The following is a 15,660-nucleotide window of genomic DNA, read 5'->3' on the forward strand; positions in this document are numbered from 1 at the left end:
CAGAACGGACAGCTGAATGGAAAGATGTACAAGATTATTTCCAACAATGTAGAAAATGGAGCAAATATCATTTGTGTGTATTGCAGCATGTGCACATGCCCCTGTCCAACAGTTCAGTAACGCTATGCTATATACATGAGAGGTCCCTTCAAGAACCTGCTGCCGGTTTTTGTTTTATAGATGAAATATGTCAAATGTGCTTCACTTGCAAATATAACAAAATGCAAGTAGTTTTTACCAATGCAGTTTTCACGGAGCTCAACTGCACCATGTGGGGGTGGAAGCGAAGCACACACCCTTCATACATCACAAAATTTTGTTAGTATACAGTAATCATTTTAGTACTAAACTATAAATAATTGTGTTTATTATGCTCAGATGTCTAATTCGTATTCATTTATTTTAATCCAGAAAACTCCATTCTGGGTTTAGGAGTCTACCTGGTGATCTTTTCTGCGAGAGCGCCTTCCGTTAGTTCACACTGGCAACGGCTATCCAATGTTCTAGTCCGGAGGAGCATCAGAACAACAGATAGGTAGACTGCTAAAATAGTAGTTACGCATGGAGTCCAAAAGACCCCAGTGACTATATAATGTGATCCCGTAAAGATGTCCGTCGATTTAAAAACTGAAACCGGATCGACATTTTAACACCTAGTTAACCAGATGAATAGATTGTTAGAGCTATCGGTGCCGGTACCATAGCTCTTCACTGTCCTCACAGCAGCGTATATAGCGCTGTACTGTGAGCGGGGAGGAACGCCTCCCCCAGTACTCGTCTATGGACGAGCACTATCAGGAGGGGAGGGGGCGAGGCGTTCCTTACCGCTCTCACAGTACAGCGCAATAGACGCTATGGTGAGGAAGAGCGTTCCTGACTGTCAGAAACACCCTTCTGACAGTGAGGAGCTACGGTACCGGCACCAATATATCTTCACTGGGGGCACAGAAGGGGAAAGCCGATAGTGTGCCGAATTCAGCGCACGGTCGGCTTTCTAGCGGTACATAAAACCGCACGTGCCCCAGGTGGTGAAAGGTCCTCTTTAACAAGATGTAATTGTACATAAGTGAACCATATACTGACCTTTCCCTCCATACTCTCATGGCTATATAGATACATGCAGGCATATCAGCATATAGCATACAGTAGAAAATAATATTCACTGTTAACTGCATAGTAACCTTTCTATTGTTTGGCAGCACACAAATGAGTATTTTAGTATGAACGCCCTTTTGATTGTATATCTAATATTTATTTTGCATCGTACATCTTTAAAACCACAACGTACTACTAAGTGTATGGTAAACTTATTATGTAAAGACAAAGCAAACGTATAAAATGCTCATTTGTTGGCAACAAATCTGTGTGTGTAAATGGGGGATGTGCGGCCAAGGGGGGAGAGTCATCCTGTTAACATGTTACAATCATTGCACAGCTGGGTGGGTTCACACTGCTTTTGTCAAAGTGCAAAAAACAGCTCAATTATATAAAAAAAAAATAAATAAATAAAAAAAAAAAATCCAGCACTTTTTTTTGCGTCTCATTGATTTCAGTGGGATTTGGAGTGTTTTCGTCTGCTTCAATATATGGATAGCCACTTTTCTCAGCTAGTTGAAAAAACAAAAAAACTAGCATACACTTATTGAGATTGGCTTCTTTGGAGAGTGGAAAAGTAGCTCTACAAGGTACTGTCAGATTGATACAGATTTTCTATTGACAGGTTCCCTTTAACTACAGTAGCTCATAAAATTCATATGCTCATTAGGATATACTGACATGTGGCAGATTTGTATCAGAAAAGTCTTCATCTGTCACATGTATCTGAATAAATCCATGCACATACTGTAGAAATAACCCCAAGAGCAAACACTGTGAAGCTGACCTTTATTATGCCATAGGTTACCTGACGTGTTCCTGTTTACATACAGCTATCTGAAAAATGACTACATAGATTTAAGCTGTGCCAACGTGTTCATTATAAAATTACACACCGGTTGAGGAGTATTGGAAAAACTAAAGCAGATTAAGAAATTAAAATCAAAGTGACAAGTCCTCAGAAGAGGCATCTTAATCCTTCCTTGTATGAATGGACAGAAATGATCAAAATGACAGCTTGGAAAGAATTGCGATTAAAAAAAAAAACCCAAAACAAACAGTAAACCATTTAATAGAGCAACTTAAAATAGAGACAAAGCTGTGGAATAAGCTTCTGTTCCAAGTGCATGTCATTCCATTCACTTGTAAAGGAGATAATTATTATCTGCATGTAAAAAGCACAAATGACTCTACAGCGCAGTCAGGGGGCAGTGGTACCCTCTGAGGGGTACAAGCTGTAATTAAACACAATCTGCATTTCCGAATAGCCAGAAATACAAAGCGAAAGCAACGCCAAAAATACTCCAACATCACAGCATAACCTGCTCAATATAGAATCCCCCCCCCACACACACACACAGACAAGAACACATTGCTGGACCTTCAGTGCACAGCGAAGCCTGGAAAAGACCACCAAGGTTTCAAGTGGATTCAATTCATTCCTCTTATTAATTCTTAAACATTTTCCATTAAAGCAGGAAGACACTGAAAGAGACATTAATGATTACAAGCTGACAACATAAAGAATGCTGAGGAGATCTAGGTAAACCCAAGTCAGTAAGATTTCATATATATTCATGACTCAAAACAACATGGGTATGCCCATAGGTAGGAAATCTTACTGACCGCTTTGTCAGTAAGATTTCAGCTAACTGAACTAAAACGGTCAGTATACAGAAAGGGGGGAGGGGGGTGCGCCTAGTAGGAGTGCTAGTACTCTGTAACAAGCAATAAATTTTGTTATCCCAATTGCCATTCATTTCAATAAATGAAGCTAGTGAATGGTAAGTGCATGACACGTTTTAGCTCGGTGCTGTAGCTATCCCCGCTTGCTTGTGAGGTCAGGTGTTATTTATAACTTGGCGTGCAGCCAATGATGAGGCATATACGGTGTATCCTGAGAATATGACTGGATAAAACAGCTTCCATCTATTGTACAGCAAATCACTGCACATCAGCCTCTTGCAGATCCAATAGCATAGCATGCTCACTGTAGGATTCCTAGCAGGATGAAAACAGAACAGGGGACAAATGCACTAACAGTCTGCCTGGCAACCTGAAAATCAAGATCGGCATCCAGAGATTCATTTGGCAGCTTTAAATTAAGAAACAAGCCAAATCCCTTTATACACAAAATCCCACGCTCTGTCTCTCTCTCTCTGCAGTGAAGCTCTCAGGGTGCTTTTAGGAAAAACATTACTAAAGACCTCAGACCTGCAGAAACATTACCAACATCTAGGTTTCTCAGCATGCAGGTGAACGTCGGTGAACATCAGATTGTGCTAGAGTCATTCCTTTCTGCTGTGGGGAAATGCAAAAATCCAGAAAACATGAGCTAGTCAGATCTGCCAAAAGGATTGATACATAGTATGAAGCGGGAGATACACTCAACACATTTTACAGGTTTTAATGGCCACTCCTCTATCTTGGCTATAGACACACCAAATCCGGGCATCTAGCAGGGCAAAAATTCTTGTGTAATGGAAGTGACAGCAAAAGCAACTTGAGAGAATCCATAAAAGTAATGCAGTCTGTGTATGCGGAGAAGAGAAGTATCTACATTGTGTTTCTGGTTATTGTACCAATGCCATAAATGAACAGTGACCTCAACAGACCAATGTAAGACGTTGTCCTCTGGGAGTAAATCTTTTTACCCTGCTTTAGGGGACTAAATTTATTTAAAGGGGTTGTCCCATCACAAGGATCCTATCTATACTGCTTGTTAATGTGGATGTAAGACTTTTCCTAAATACAGTACACTGCTTCAGCAAAACTGCTTCGTTTGTCCACTATCTTACTTTATTCAATTCTTTGTGGCCACAGCCCTGACCTAGCTGCTCCTGAGTCAAGTGATGTATCTGCTGCTCTCAGGGGGGAGGGAGGAGGGGCTAAGTACAGGGAGCCAGCCTGTGTATCTAGCTAATCCTGTGTCTACACCACGTGACCTAGGTCCTGCACTCAGATAGGGGAGAGGAGCTGCTTTCATTTCTTCTGTTCTCCCAGTTATCAGGCTAGCTAATTCAGTTGTGTTCATTATGGCAGAGACAGGCAGTCTCTGTATGTAACACAGAATGGAGTTGCTGCTGCCTGTACTTCATAGTCCAAAATGGGTGGGCGGATCTACACATGAATTTGAGAGCGGAGCTAAACGGCAGGTTGCATGTGAAACCCCGCCCACCAATTGATGCAAGAAACCAGGAAGAAAGAAGATTTTACAGGAGTGAAGACTGGTGAGTATGCGAGGTGGGAATACCCCTTTAAGCCTCATCACCCACAATGCAAAAATTTCATCTGTAAGTTTGCAAAGTACAGAACTTATCCATCCAGACAAGGCAACCTATAAAATCTCTGAAAGTACTAAGTGAGGTGAGGGAGACCTCAACATTGTGGAACTGCCAAAAGTTAACACTTTCCGAAGATTTGGTTAGCGATCAGTTCTTTGTGCATGAAAACGTCACCTTTTTTTTATACCAAAAAAAAGTATACAAAGACTATATATTTACAATGCTCCCTTCACTAACTAAGCTTCCTGGCAAAGACAAATTTCTATAAGGAAACCCATGTAATCAACTGGTCAAGATGACACCCGGCCTACAGAGAACAAACCAGATTAACCACCTCTGTATATATCTCTCTCTATTCCTATCCCTTCATTTATTACATAAGCATATGACCATACATAATGGTCATTCCACCAATCTAGTAGTATATATGGCACTTTTCCACTCGCCCATTCAATTTCTGGACTTGGCTGCCATTTCTAAAGTATAATATTGAACAGTGACTACTAAACATACCCAAACTCACTTTCCTCTTCATAAGCCAAGTTTTACCAGTGCTAGAAGAGATATTACAACAGTTAAAAACTGTGAATAAAATCTGATTATCCTTTCACACTTCCAGCACCCACTTAGGAATTGTACACATTCTATGACACCTTGTAAATCAGAGCTTTCTGCTAGAAGTTCTTCCTTCCTGACTGTTTATTTCAGGAAAGTGAGGTCATAAGAAGCTACAATGTTGTTTGGCTGACAGGATCATGTTGTCAAGCAGAAAATCGTCCCGAGACCATGTGACTTCATCAGGGCTTTGTTCATTAATCTTGTAGAAGGCAGACAGAAGACTTGTATGTACCGTATGCTTTCAGCTGCTCAATTCCCATGTGCCACACCACTCACTTACCACTACCCAGAATTCCCAAGGAACCCCACACACTGCTGCAGACCTCCTAAAGGCCAATGTACACTACCTAATGTTAATCTGTACACCAAGTGCTATCTGGAAGAAAATATGCCTCACCAAGGCCAGTTCAGGACACAGGGATGACTTGTGAGTTTGGTATTTTTCTGACGGGATGGTAAAAAAAAAAAAGTTTAATTTAAGAGACCGTGAAAGAATAACAGATCTATTGTAACAATAAGAGGAAAAGATTTCCAAAAGTATTAACCATTTTATAACTATTCGCTAGGGTACCTAGTCAAGCCATGCTTTTTATTGTCCAATTTTCTTTTACTGTATATGCGTGAATGCATGATCACTACAAAAAGAAAAAGAGGGCTGTTGTAGGACGTCTTATACAGTTTTTGTTTCTGAGCAGGATATTTGTGACTGAGGACAGCAAGATGAAAATTTTTAGCACTATTGTAATTGTTAGATGGATAGAGACTAGAGATGAGCGAACGGTGTTCGATCAAATTGGTAATCAATCGAATATCAGGCTGCTCGAGATATTCGATTCCAATCGAATACCACGCGGAAAATGCACAAAAAATTTGTGACTCTCCTGAGTCGAAGAGTGGTTTCCCCCATAGACTATAATGGGGTTCGATATTCGTTCGAATAGTTGAATATTGAGAGGCTATTCGGAACAAATATCAAATATTTCACTGTTCGCTCATCTCTAACAGAGAAACATTCAATGATCTACAGGTACATGATAGACCTCTACCTGCTGAGGAGGCTGAGGGCCTTTGGAGTCCAAGGAACACTTCTTAGGGACTATTCCAACTCTGTAGTAGCATCAGCAATCTTCTTCAGAGTGGCCTGCTGGGGGAGTAGCATACCAGCCAGGAATAGAAATAGACTCGACAGGCTGATTAGAAGGGCCAAGCTTTGTCCTGGGGAGACCCCTGGACCCAATGCAGGTGGTGGGTGGCAGAAGGATACTGTCCGTGGAGAGTTCCATGCTGGAGAATAACTCCCATCCTATGTATGTGAATGTAGGGATACAGTCATGGTCCTATATGTGTGAAATTAGGGTCCCACCCAGTGCTGTGATTCATATACCTAACAAACTACAGGATCTGAGGAAGGTCTTTTGACCGAAAACATTTACTCAACTTTACCAATAAATGGTGATTTATTGACACAATCAACTGTGAAGTTCATCTATTCAGTCCCATCCTATGTATGAGACCGTGATAGCACTTGGCAGTACAGTGACTGACTGCTTCACCCCAAATGTGAGAAGCAGTGCTATCTTATATCCTTCCTCCTAACCGTGGTCAGGCTGTATAATCAATAGCAGGCTAAGTGAAGATTACTCCACACAGAGAACTAAATAATCCTGAAGTTGTGATATTCCTCCTTCTATGTTCTTTCCTTTATCTTTTATTTGAGCTTTTTGTATGTTATATTTTTATATTATTGTATTATCTATGCTTCTGTAACACTGAATTTCCCCATGGTGGGACTATTAAAGGATTATCCTATCTTAGACAAGTAGACACAGTATACAATATAAGAGATGTGTACAGTTTATACACACTCTTATTGGAAACTCTGCTGAGGAGAGAAACACACAGATTAAACGTCCTTTAGTTGTAAGGTCACTCTGATCAATGACGTTAAAGATGGTGTCAAGCCAAATTATCATCAAACAATAAGATAATGGCCACTGGCTGCTCAGGTTATTCATGTGAAGTGAAGCATGTGCATCACACATACATGTTTAAGAATCAGATGAAGAAAGTGGAAACCTTCTCAAGAATCAAGAGGAAAGTCTAAGAGGGTTTTCCCTAATTAATAAACTATATAATATGTAAGGTAAGGTATAATATGTCAAATTGGAGAACAAAACTTGGAGAACTAGTTATCCACCAAATATCTCCTGTAGGTCTAGTCACTGGAATAACGCATGCAGTTTGTTTTTAGCTAAACATAGGAGTGGATAGAAAAGAAAGATTTATCAGCTTTTGCATTATACTTGTCCTTTTGCTATGCTGACATCAGTGCACTGAACAAACAGCCCACTAAAACAGTGAGTACCAACAGCACCAGACGGGACTTCATTGACTATAAATGGATCAGTCAAGTGTCCGTTGTTTTAAACTGAAATCTCCAGACAGAAAAGTTGGGCTTGCAGAACTTTTCCGGTGTGAACCCAGCCTCATTTTTGTATCTACTTGTGTTTAGGTTGGATGTTAACCAGATGTACAATATATTGGATATGTTCAATGCAGGTGAACACTTGCACTCCCATTCAACTCAGTATCACTACAGAACCAATGTTAAACTGCAGCTGTAGACTAAAAACATAAGGAGTAGTTTTTGAGCTCTGCATTCCAAAACTCTGGTTTCCAAAATTTACATTAACATTTGGTGTTCCCACTTCTAAATCCTGCTTTTTATACATATGCAAATTTGGGAGTTTATGATGATGCAAAAGCCTGACATAGCACTCTTTTCACTCTGAATTACATCACTGCCTCTAGCCTGGCTATAACTTTTGCACCTGCACACTGCCTCTGTATTCCACCTGCGACACTGCTGGAGGTAAGGACTCTACACAGAACTCAAGAGGCAGTGTGCAGGAATAAGATTTCTGAATGGGCTGGAAGCAATAAGGACGCCAAGAAAGAAAGTTTGGTCACTGGCATCTGCAGTAGCATCTGAAGATTCATTTTCATACATATAAAAAGTAAGATTTCTTTAATCAGACACCAATAAAAAGGTACCATTGCAATCAATGTGAAGTGTGCTACAGTACTAGAGAGGAATTTATCAAACCCTACACTAGAGAATTCTGGTGTTAAAAACTTGTAAAGTAGAGATTTGCAAATTTTTACATTTTAAAATGTGGGTAGAATACTTTGCATAGTAAAACTGTCTAGCTGTGTGCAGTGAACTGCAACTTTTTAAAAAGGTGCAAAATAGTCGCCATCGCACTCCAGTGAGTGAATAGAGTAGAAAAAGGAGTAGCAGTCAGGACTGAAGTGTTAGACTTATAGATGTAACACATGTATTAAAATTCATGCAACACTTGATAAATTTGGTGTAAAGTACGTCATTGCACGACTAACTAAACTGAAAAACTGCCCAGTGATAAATCTCTGCCTAAATGTTTATTATACGACCAACATTCCTGCTGATAGACTTCCTTTAAGTAGTGGCATTACTCTAGGATATGCCAGTGCATAGTCATCTATGGGAGTCCTTCAACAGAAATGTCCCAAAATCCCTAAAACAAAGGGGCAGTGGCACCATTAGATGGGGCGGTGTTATTCAGAAAATATGGCAGTTCTGTGCTTTCCTAGGCCCGCATCGACTTCATTTTAGCAATCAGTCAGGGTCCCAGTGGTTGTTCTTTTGTATGCAATAGAGCAGATGAAGAATATACCCAATACAGCATATGGAAAGAGATAGTGAACCCCTTTAAATACTTATATACAAACAGGTTAAAAAAAAAAAAAAAAAAAAAAAAAAAAAAACACACAACAACACAACTCTTCAATCTTGCTCTTCATGACCATTCCCCACCTCCAAACTGAAATCCTATTGGAAATGCAAGGTAAGTGGCGAGACAACAAATACTGTCAGATTCATTCTACTATATATGAACTGTTGGTAGAGAGCTTGGGATTTCAGCAGTGTGCCCTAGTTTTTTTTAGCTAAGCTATATAACATGCATTCTCATCTAGACTCCCATAGAGTACAATGCTAAACTCAGGAAACAGTAAAATACAGCCAGAGGGACATTATCAATGTAAAGAGGCATTAATGTGTGTCAGTGAAGAGCCCCTTTTTTGGAGAGAGAAAAAGTGGTGCCTAAGGCAAAGCATCCTCCTGCTTACTATCTAATGGTTAAATTGCCAGTAAACAAACAGGAGTCTGGCTGCGGCCCTCACTTTCATCTATTCCACCAATATACACAAATACTAGACCTGGTTATCCTGGTCACATGATATGATCAAACCCTGATGTCAATGGAGTGCAAAAATGTGGTAGAAAAAGCCTGCAATAGATAAGTGTGTAAGAGTATAAAAGTGTAAGAGATGGCACTTCTAGATCACAAAAATTACCAATATTCATTGGCTACTATGGAACTAATCTCCTTCATACAGATCTACAAGTTCTTAAGAAAATACTTGTATGTAAAATCTGTGTTACAGTTTGGGTCTACATATTCCTAAGGCAGCAGTATTATACACACAGACATATTTCATATCTACAGTATGAGGCCTAAAGCAAATCACTACTACTCCTATCTAACTTTATATTGCCAAATGACTGGCAATACAACTTACAGTTCTACAAATGTAGTCACACCAGAGCAGTCTAGGAACAGGAACAAAAAAATAAATAAATATATAGAAGACAATGAGTTCAGGGACTTGGCTTATGTTTAGCGAGTGTTTGTCTGTAGCAAAGTGCTACCTCCTTTCCTGTGTGACACTACTGATGATTGAGACAGTCAGGAAAACCATGTCAAGGAAATACAACAAAATAAGCACTTCCAGTTTTCTTTTTCCATACTAGAAGGAAACATATGTCAGCATTTATAGGGCTTATAGAGTTGCAGATTGTGCATTGAACAGAGTATATCATTTTTAGGTGCCCTTTTTTTTTTTATATACAGACTTTACTAATAACAGTACGGATGAAACATCCCAAGCTTTAAATTTTGGGATAGTTCTTCAATGGGAATAATCCCAGAAGCTTAAGTGGACTTACAGGTTGAAACTCTGTCAGTTTTAATGCTTTCAGTCAAGGAAACGCGGTACAGTTAGGTGTAAATAAAAGGCTTTCCTGTTAAACGGATTCCAACCTATAGGGAAACTGGCCACAGATATTAGAAATTTACTATCCAAGCCTATTGATTTCAGCTGGCCCTACAATACACCTAATGTGCCTGGTGGCCCGCAGAATCTCCCAAGGCAAGATGAAGGGCACACAGTTCGATCTCAGCATACTTGATCCTTATGTTTTCAGGGAGGTAAGTAGCTGCCACCCTCCCCTGGCCGTGGCTTTCTCCTTTATCCCCGTTCAAGACCCATAAACTGAACAAGTGTGCATATGATTGGGAAGAGAGGCGGCACATCAGTCAGTCAAAGAAGTGGACAGCTTGCTGTGTGTATGGCCAGCTTACAAAACCAAGATCAAGAGTGACCACCAGTTTGACTACAGGTACAAGTAAATCTGTTCATTTTACAAAGGTGCTTGTTAGTGTCAAAACAGGAATAGTTTACAAGCCAGCAAATCAAGGTGATGGCATCACTTACCTCTGTAACATCCATGACTTTGATAGCTGCAAGCTGACCAGTTTTGACATGACGGCCCTGAACAAAATAAGGAAGAAAGAAAATAAATATTTTTTTGTTATAAAAATAAAAGTAAACATTTAACATGTAAAGTTTTGTTTACAATGTTCCAGTAAAACAATATCCAAACCAAGTGACCATGCTATAATATACATTAGCAGACGACCTACCAATATCAGCTTACCTTTCTCAAACTGATAGTGTTTCAAGTTGCTATTGCTGAATGAGTCTTGCATATAAATACATACACAATCTGTCCTTTCTTCCTAAAGGGGTTTTCCTGACTCCCCCAATCAACTGTTTATAGAGACTGCAACTCTTGTCTGAATGCTGCGGTCTCCTGACTGCTTCCCATAAACTGCATTGCATACACTGTATGGTAACTGTGCTAGGTATCAGGGCTATGGAGTTTGAGACAAGTGGCGTAGTGGTTAGGAAAAAAAAACAAAACACTTGTGTCGGTCAGGGGGCCCCAATGTCAAAAATTTGCCATGGGGCCCCGCAATTCCTAGTTACACCACTGGGTGTAAAGGAGGGAATTGAGATTTTACAGCTGGCGAGGGCATCCACAAAAGACGACAGCCAAGCAGCAGGATCGGACTGTGCTGGGAGGACAGCCGTGCAACCCCTATCCCTCCCCCTATTGGATGGACAACCGCTTTAAGGATAGGTCATGAACTTTTAGACGTTCTACAGCCTCTAAGATCACAACTGTACATGCAGCCACAAGGGGGGGGGGGGGGGAAGAGAAGCTAATCACAAGTGCATATAACAGCACGTATCCCATGCTGTCTCCCAGTAATCTACCTCAATCACAGTGCAATAACTGCAGTGCACATTACAGACATGGAACCCAGACCAGCACTATATGGTATAGCTACAATGCATGCTCTCTACAATACAATGCTGCAAGTGTCCACACACATGTAAGGGACTGAAACAGGAAAATATATCCAGGAAGAGGAATGCTCTCAGCATGCATGTAATGTCAGTCTGCTGCTTTGTCTGTCCACTGCTCTAAATTAGTAATGTCCCTATGGAGAAACAATTCAGGCTTCGTAAACCATTCATGTGTGTTCTCCAGAGTTGAAGTGCCACACGGGAAACCTTTCCTGGAGTATTTCCCCCCTCCCTGATCTGTGCATGCCAAGTGTAATCCAGCAGAGAGAAGAGCAGGAGAGGACTACAGCTGTGCCATTCCAGCACACATGCTCACTAGCATGCCATGACTTCATCTACACATCCGAAACATGCTCAGCTTCAAGAAGTCTCTCACTAACACTGCTGCAAATCGGCGCTTAGGCTCCATTTACACAACATTTCATTTAGACAATGTATCCATGTATACAGTACTGTGCAATACTTTTAGGCAGGTGACAAGCACTACAAAGCAAGAATGCTTTTAATGGAAGTGCTAATTTTGTTAACTAACAGAAATAAACCATTAAAAGAATGAAAAAAAAAAAAAAAAAAAAAAAGCAAAACCTAAAATCTCTTCATGTAATTGTAGTCCTCAGTAATGCTAGCCTGTGCTGTCATGTGATCATGTTTTCAGTCCTGCAGGGAGCGAGAGACTCCTAGCATCCATCTGATATATTGAAAGATATGCTATCAATATGCAGCCTATTCCGCCTGCCCCGCTGAAAACACACACAAGTGTATAGGAAAACAAAAATAAATGATGTCGGCTGATAGCTAAACAAGGTGTACAGTCACATGAATTAAACGTGTTGCAAAATCTGCAAGCAGCCACTACAAAATTCACCCAAAATGGATGACTTCTAGCCAACCTCTATCTAACCATTTGAACTGCAAAATGTTGAAAGCTGAAGATAAAATCTGCATCAGTAATAAACATTTTATGGATTTTAGTTGCAGTATGTGGATTTATGTAAATCCCATCCGCTAAGCAGCCTATTACATACCTGTGTGGCCCAGTCTGCTTCACACAAGTCTTAAAACCGTATTTTCGGCCACCTTTAGTGGAGTTTTCCCAACAGTTTCACAAGAGAAACACCCATTTAAAATGATTTACTTAACTGTAGCAGCATTGAAACCAGGGAAAAAGGTAACTGCACCTGAACTAATAAAGTAAGTTCACATGAGGTTTTTTTGGTCAGGATTTTGATGCCATATCCGCCTCAAAATCCTGACCAAAAAGACGGCTCCCATTGAAGTCAATGGGAGCCGGTCAGTTCTTTTTCCCGGGAGCAGTTTGTTCCAGGTCCCGGAAAAAGAAGCTCATTCTTTCAGGCGGATTCGTCTCGCCTGAAGACATTCATTTGGGCCTAATCCGGAGCAGTGTACTGCACCAGCATCCAGTCGCAGCTACCCGTATTTGGGTCCGGAACCTGAGGTGGCCTCCGACTCAGGTTCTGGACCAAAAAACCTGTGTGAACTTACCCTCACTGCAGAAAAATCTACCATCAACTCAAAGTTATGAAAAAGCCTTTTAAACCATCCAAAACCTCAAACGAGAACTTATACTATGAAAAGAAACATTCCACCTACAGTACGGGGGTTAATAGCTCCCAATGTGGCCGAATAATTGTGTGTAAATTGTAATGACATCACTGACATTCCTGAGCACCGTTTAATGCACAGGAGCTCTGCATTTCAAGAACCACCACCATAAAAGGCCAGCAATAAAATTGGTTAGCATTTGCTGCTGGCACCATGAAGCAAAACAAAATGAAAAACAGTTCCTCCAACACTCCCTGTGAGAACATGGTCAAACCTAAGATGTGCTAATGAACAAAGTTCTAAAGCAACCACTTCCTGGACAGCCGCCATTAAGGTATGTCTAACATAATAATGAAGATTTCCCCCTGCCGATGAATGTCCATCAACAGCCGAAATGGTTAACGGGCAAATGTAAATCCTTGCTCAAGTATCCAGAGTATAAACCAGAGCCTCTCTCACAGTTGTTATGAAGAGGTTTACATCCTCCTGGGAGACATCTGTGCCAAATTTTCAAGGCAAAAAAGAAACAGATCCTTTTCTTCAACCACCATTACAGAGGAATTTCTGAATCATGTAGAGGCTGCGATTCGAGACAGAACAATAGACAATTTCTTTGTTTCTAGTTATTCAAATGGTTTTTAACTAGCAACATGTCTAATATAAACAACATTAGCACCTTATATAGTAGTACCAAAGCCCATTGCCCTGAAAAAAATGCAGCAAGACAACAAACCAGCTGAAAAACTTGAAAAAAACCCAAAAACATGCCATTTCACTTCCATGGTGACATCTGTATGTGCCCTTCCTTAAGGCTGGGGGCCCCACGGGACGTAAACGCCGCAATTTGCCCGCGGCAGGAACGCTGCGGGAAAAAAAGAAAAAAATCGCAGCGTTTTACAGAGCAAGCAACGTGGATGGGATTCATGTGAATCCCATGCCCACTTTGCAGAAAAAAAACGCAGTGCGGACACGCTGAGATTTGCAAAGCCGTTGCGGCTTTGCAAATCGCAGCATGTCAATTATATCTACGGAAACGCCAGCGGCTTTCCCGTAGATATAATGGGAAGAGAAATTCCGCGAAGGAAAACTCTGTGAACTTTCTCTTCAATGCACTGCGGAAAGAACCGCAATGCGATCACGCAGCGGTTCTTCCCGCAGCGCTTTATCACTGTGTTTACGGCCGTGGGGCCTTAGCCTAAAGCAGATTTCTGAGTTCCCAAAACTAGATCCCCCTTTGGTGCTCGCTGAAGGTCTTGGTTTCCAGTGTTCCAGTCATGAGGACCACACCGCAGACAATTGTTGTAGTTAGTACCAGCAGAGAGTAACAAAGCAATGGGGCTGGAATGGTGTGGGATCAAGCAGAAGAGTAAAGCCTTTTGGTTATGTTATAAAAATCTATTTTCATAGATTCCTCATGGGGGGGGGCAATTGAGGGATCCTTGAAATCGGGCCAAGAAATATTATGTTCCCTCTCTTCTCAGATTATTCATGCAGACCATTAAAACAGTCATGTAAATTCATTAATATCTATGGGCCCATGTGCTGGCGGGGGAATCCTGATATGTGAACTTCATTCTGTTTTCAACATAACCAGAGATGTATGTCAGCCATCAACCATCCATTGCCCACACACTCCTAAGTTATATCTATAAATATTTTTTTTTCCTCAATTGTATGAGATAGTTTTCAATCAGCATCATGATAAATTGTATTGTAAAAATTGTTGAAGAATAAACTCAGACATCTGTATCTAGTAAGGGTACGTTCACAAGGTGGAAAATGAGGAGACGTTCCTCTTCATTTTCCGGCACTATATTCAGCCACAGGTTACAGTGACGGAATGTCGACTCTTTCCTTTGCGGATTACAGTCTATCAGCAGAGAGTCTAAAGCCACGAAATCTGCAGCAAGATCAAGTAGGAGGCTTATTTTTTTTCAACATCCTGCAGCAATTTCTGCCTCGCGTTGTAAACAATGGGAGGCAAATCTGCCGAGGATTCAGTATCGAAATCCACCCCCAAATCCTCAGCAAATTCCTACATGTGAACATAGAAGCCTGCCATGCAGAGAAGTTTTAGGTCATATATTTAGTACAAATATACAAATCACTAAAACATATTTTCCACTATTGTTTGGCTTACTACACGTGAGTTGCCCAGACTTCTTATATGATCGTGTTATTTTTACCTAGTACAATGAAAAATATAAGCTCATCACATGTAGATTATATACATATACCTTTTATATTTGGAAATGAAGGTTCTCTTTTATATAATAAGAGCAAGGGTAGAAAACTTGACGCCAAGCAAATATTTACATATTAAATGGAGAAAATCCTTTGGACACATTCATGCACAGAACTTACAGTCAGATGACATGAAGCAGTTTGTCTCTGCCTATTTCTTTAAGGGTTAGGGGAACAGAAATAACATACCCTGCGGTACTCTTTTGTCAGTAAGCCACTCAATGATAAAGAAGGCAAGTGTTTATGAGCAACATCTCAGAAGGTGTCGCTATTAAAGTAGATCAACTTCAAAAGAGCTAAGATATTTAATGCAAGACTA

At 40.6% G+C, this 15,660-nt stretch overlaps 1 protein-coding gene across 4 annotated transcripts in view; it reads right to left on the minus strand.

The window, feature by feature from the left end:
• Positions 1 to 15,660, minus strand: part of MAP4K4 (mitogen-activated protein kinase kinase kinase kinase 4) — a 121,346-nt gene that overhangs the window by 71,308 nt on the left and 34,378 nt on the right. For all 4 annotated transcript variants that reach the window (XM_075265154.1, XM_075265156.1, XM_075265153.1 and 1 more), the window contains exon 3: positions 10,596 to 10,652. In XM_075265154.1, the coding sequence (XP_075121255.1) occupies positions 10,596 to 10,652 (57 nt within the window). The remainder of the gene's footprint in view (positions 1 to 10,595; positions 10,653 to 15,660) is intronic.

This window comes from Leptodactylus fuscus, chromosome 2 (assembly GCF_031893055.1).
Source record: "Leptodactylus fuscus isolate aLepFus1 chromosome 2, aLepFus1.hap2, whole genome shotgun sequence".
Classification (NCBI taxonomy): domain Eukaryota; kingdom Metazoa; phylum Chordata; class Amphibia; order Anura; family Leptodactylidae; genus Leptodactylus; species Leptodactylus fuscus.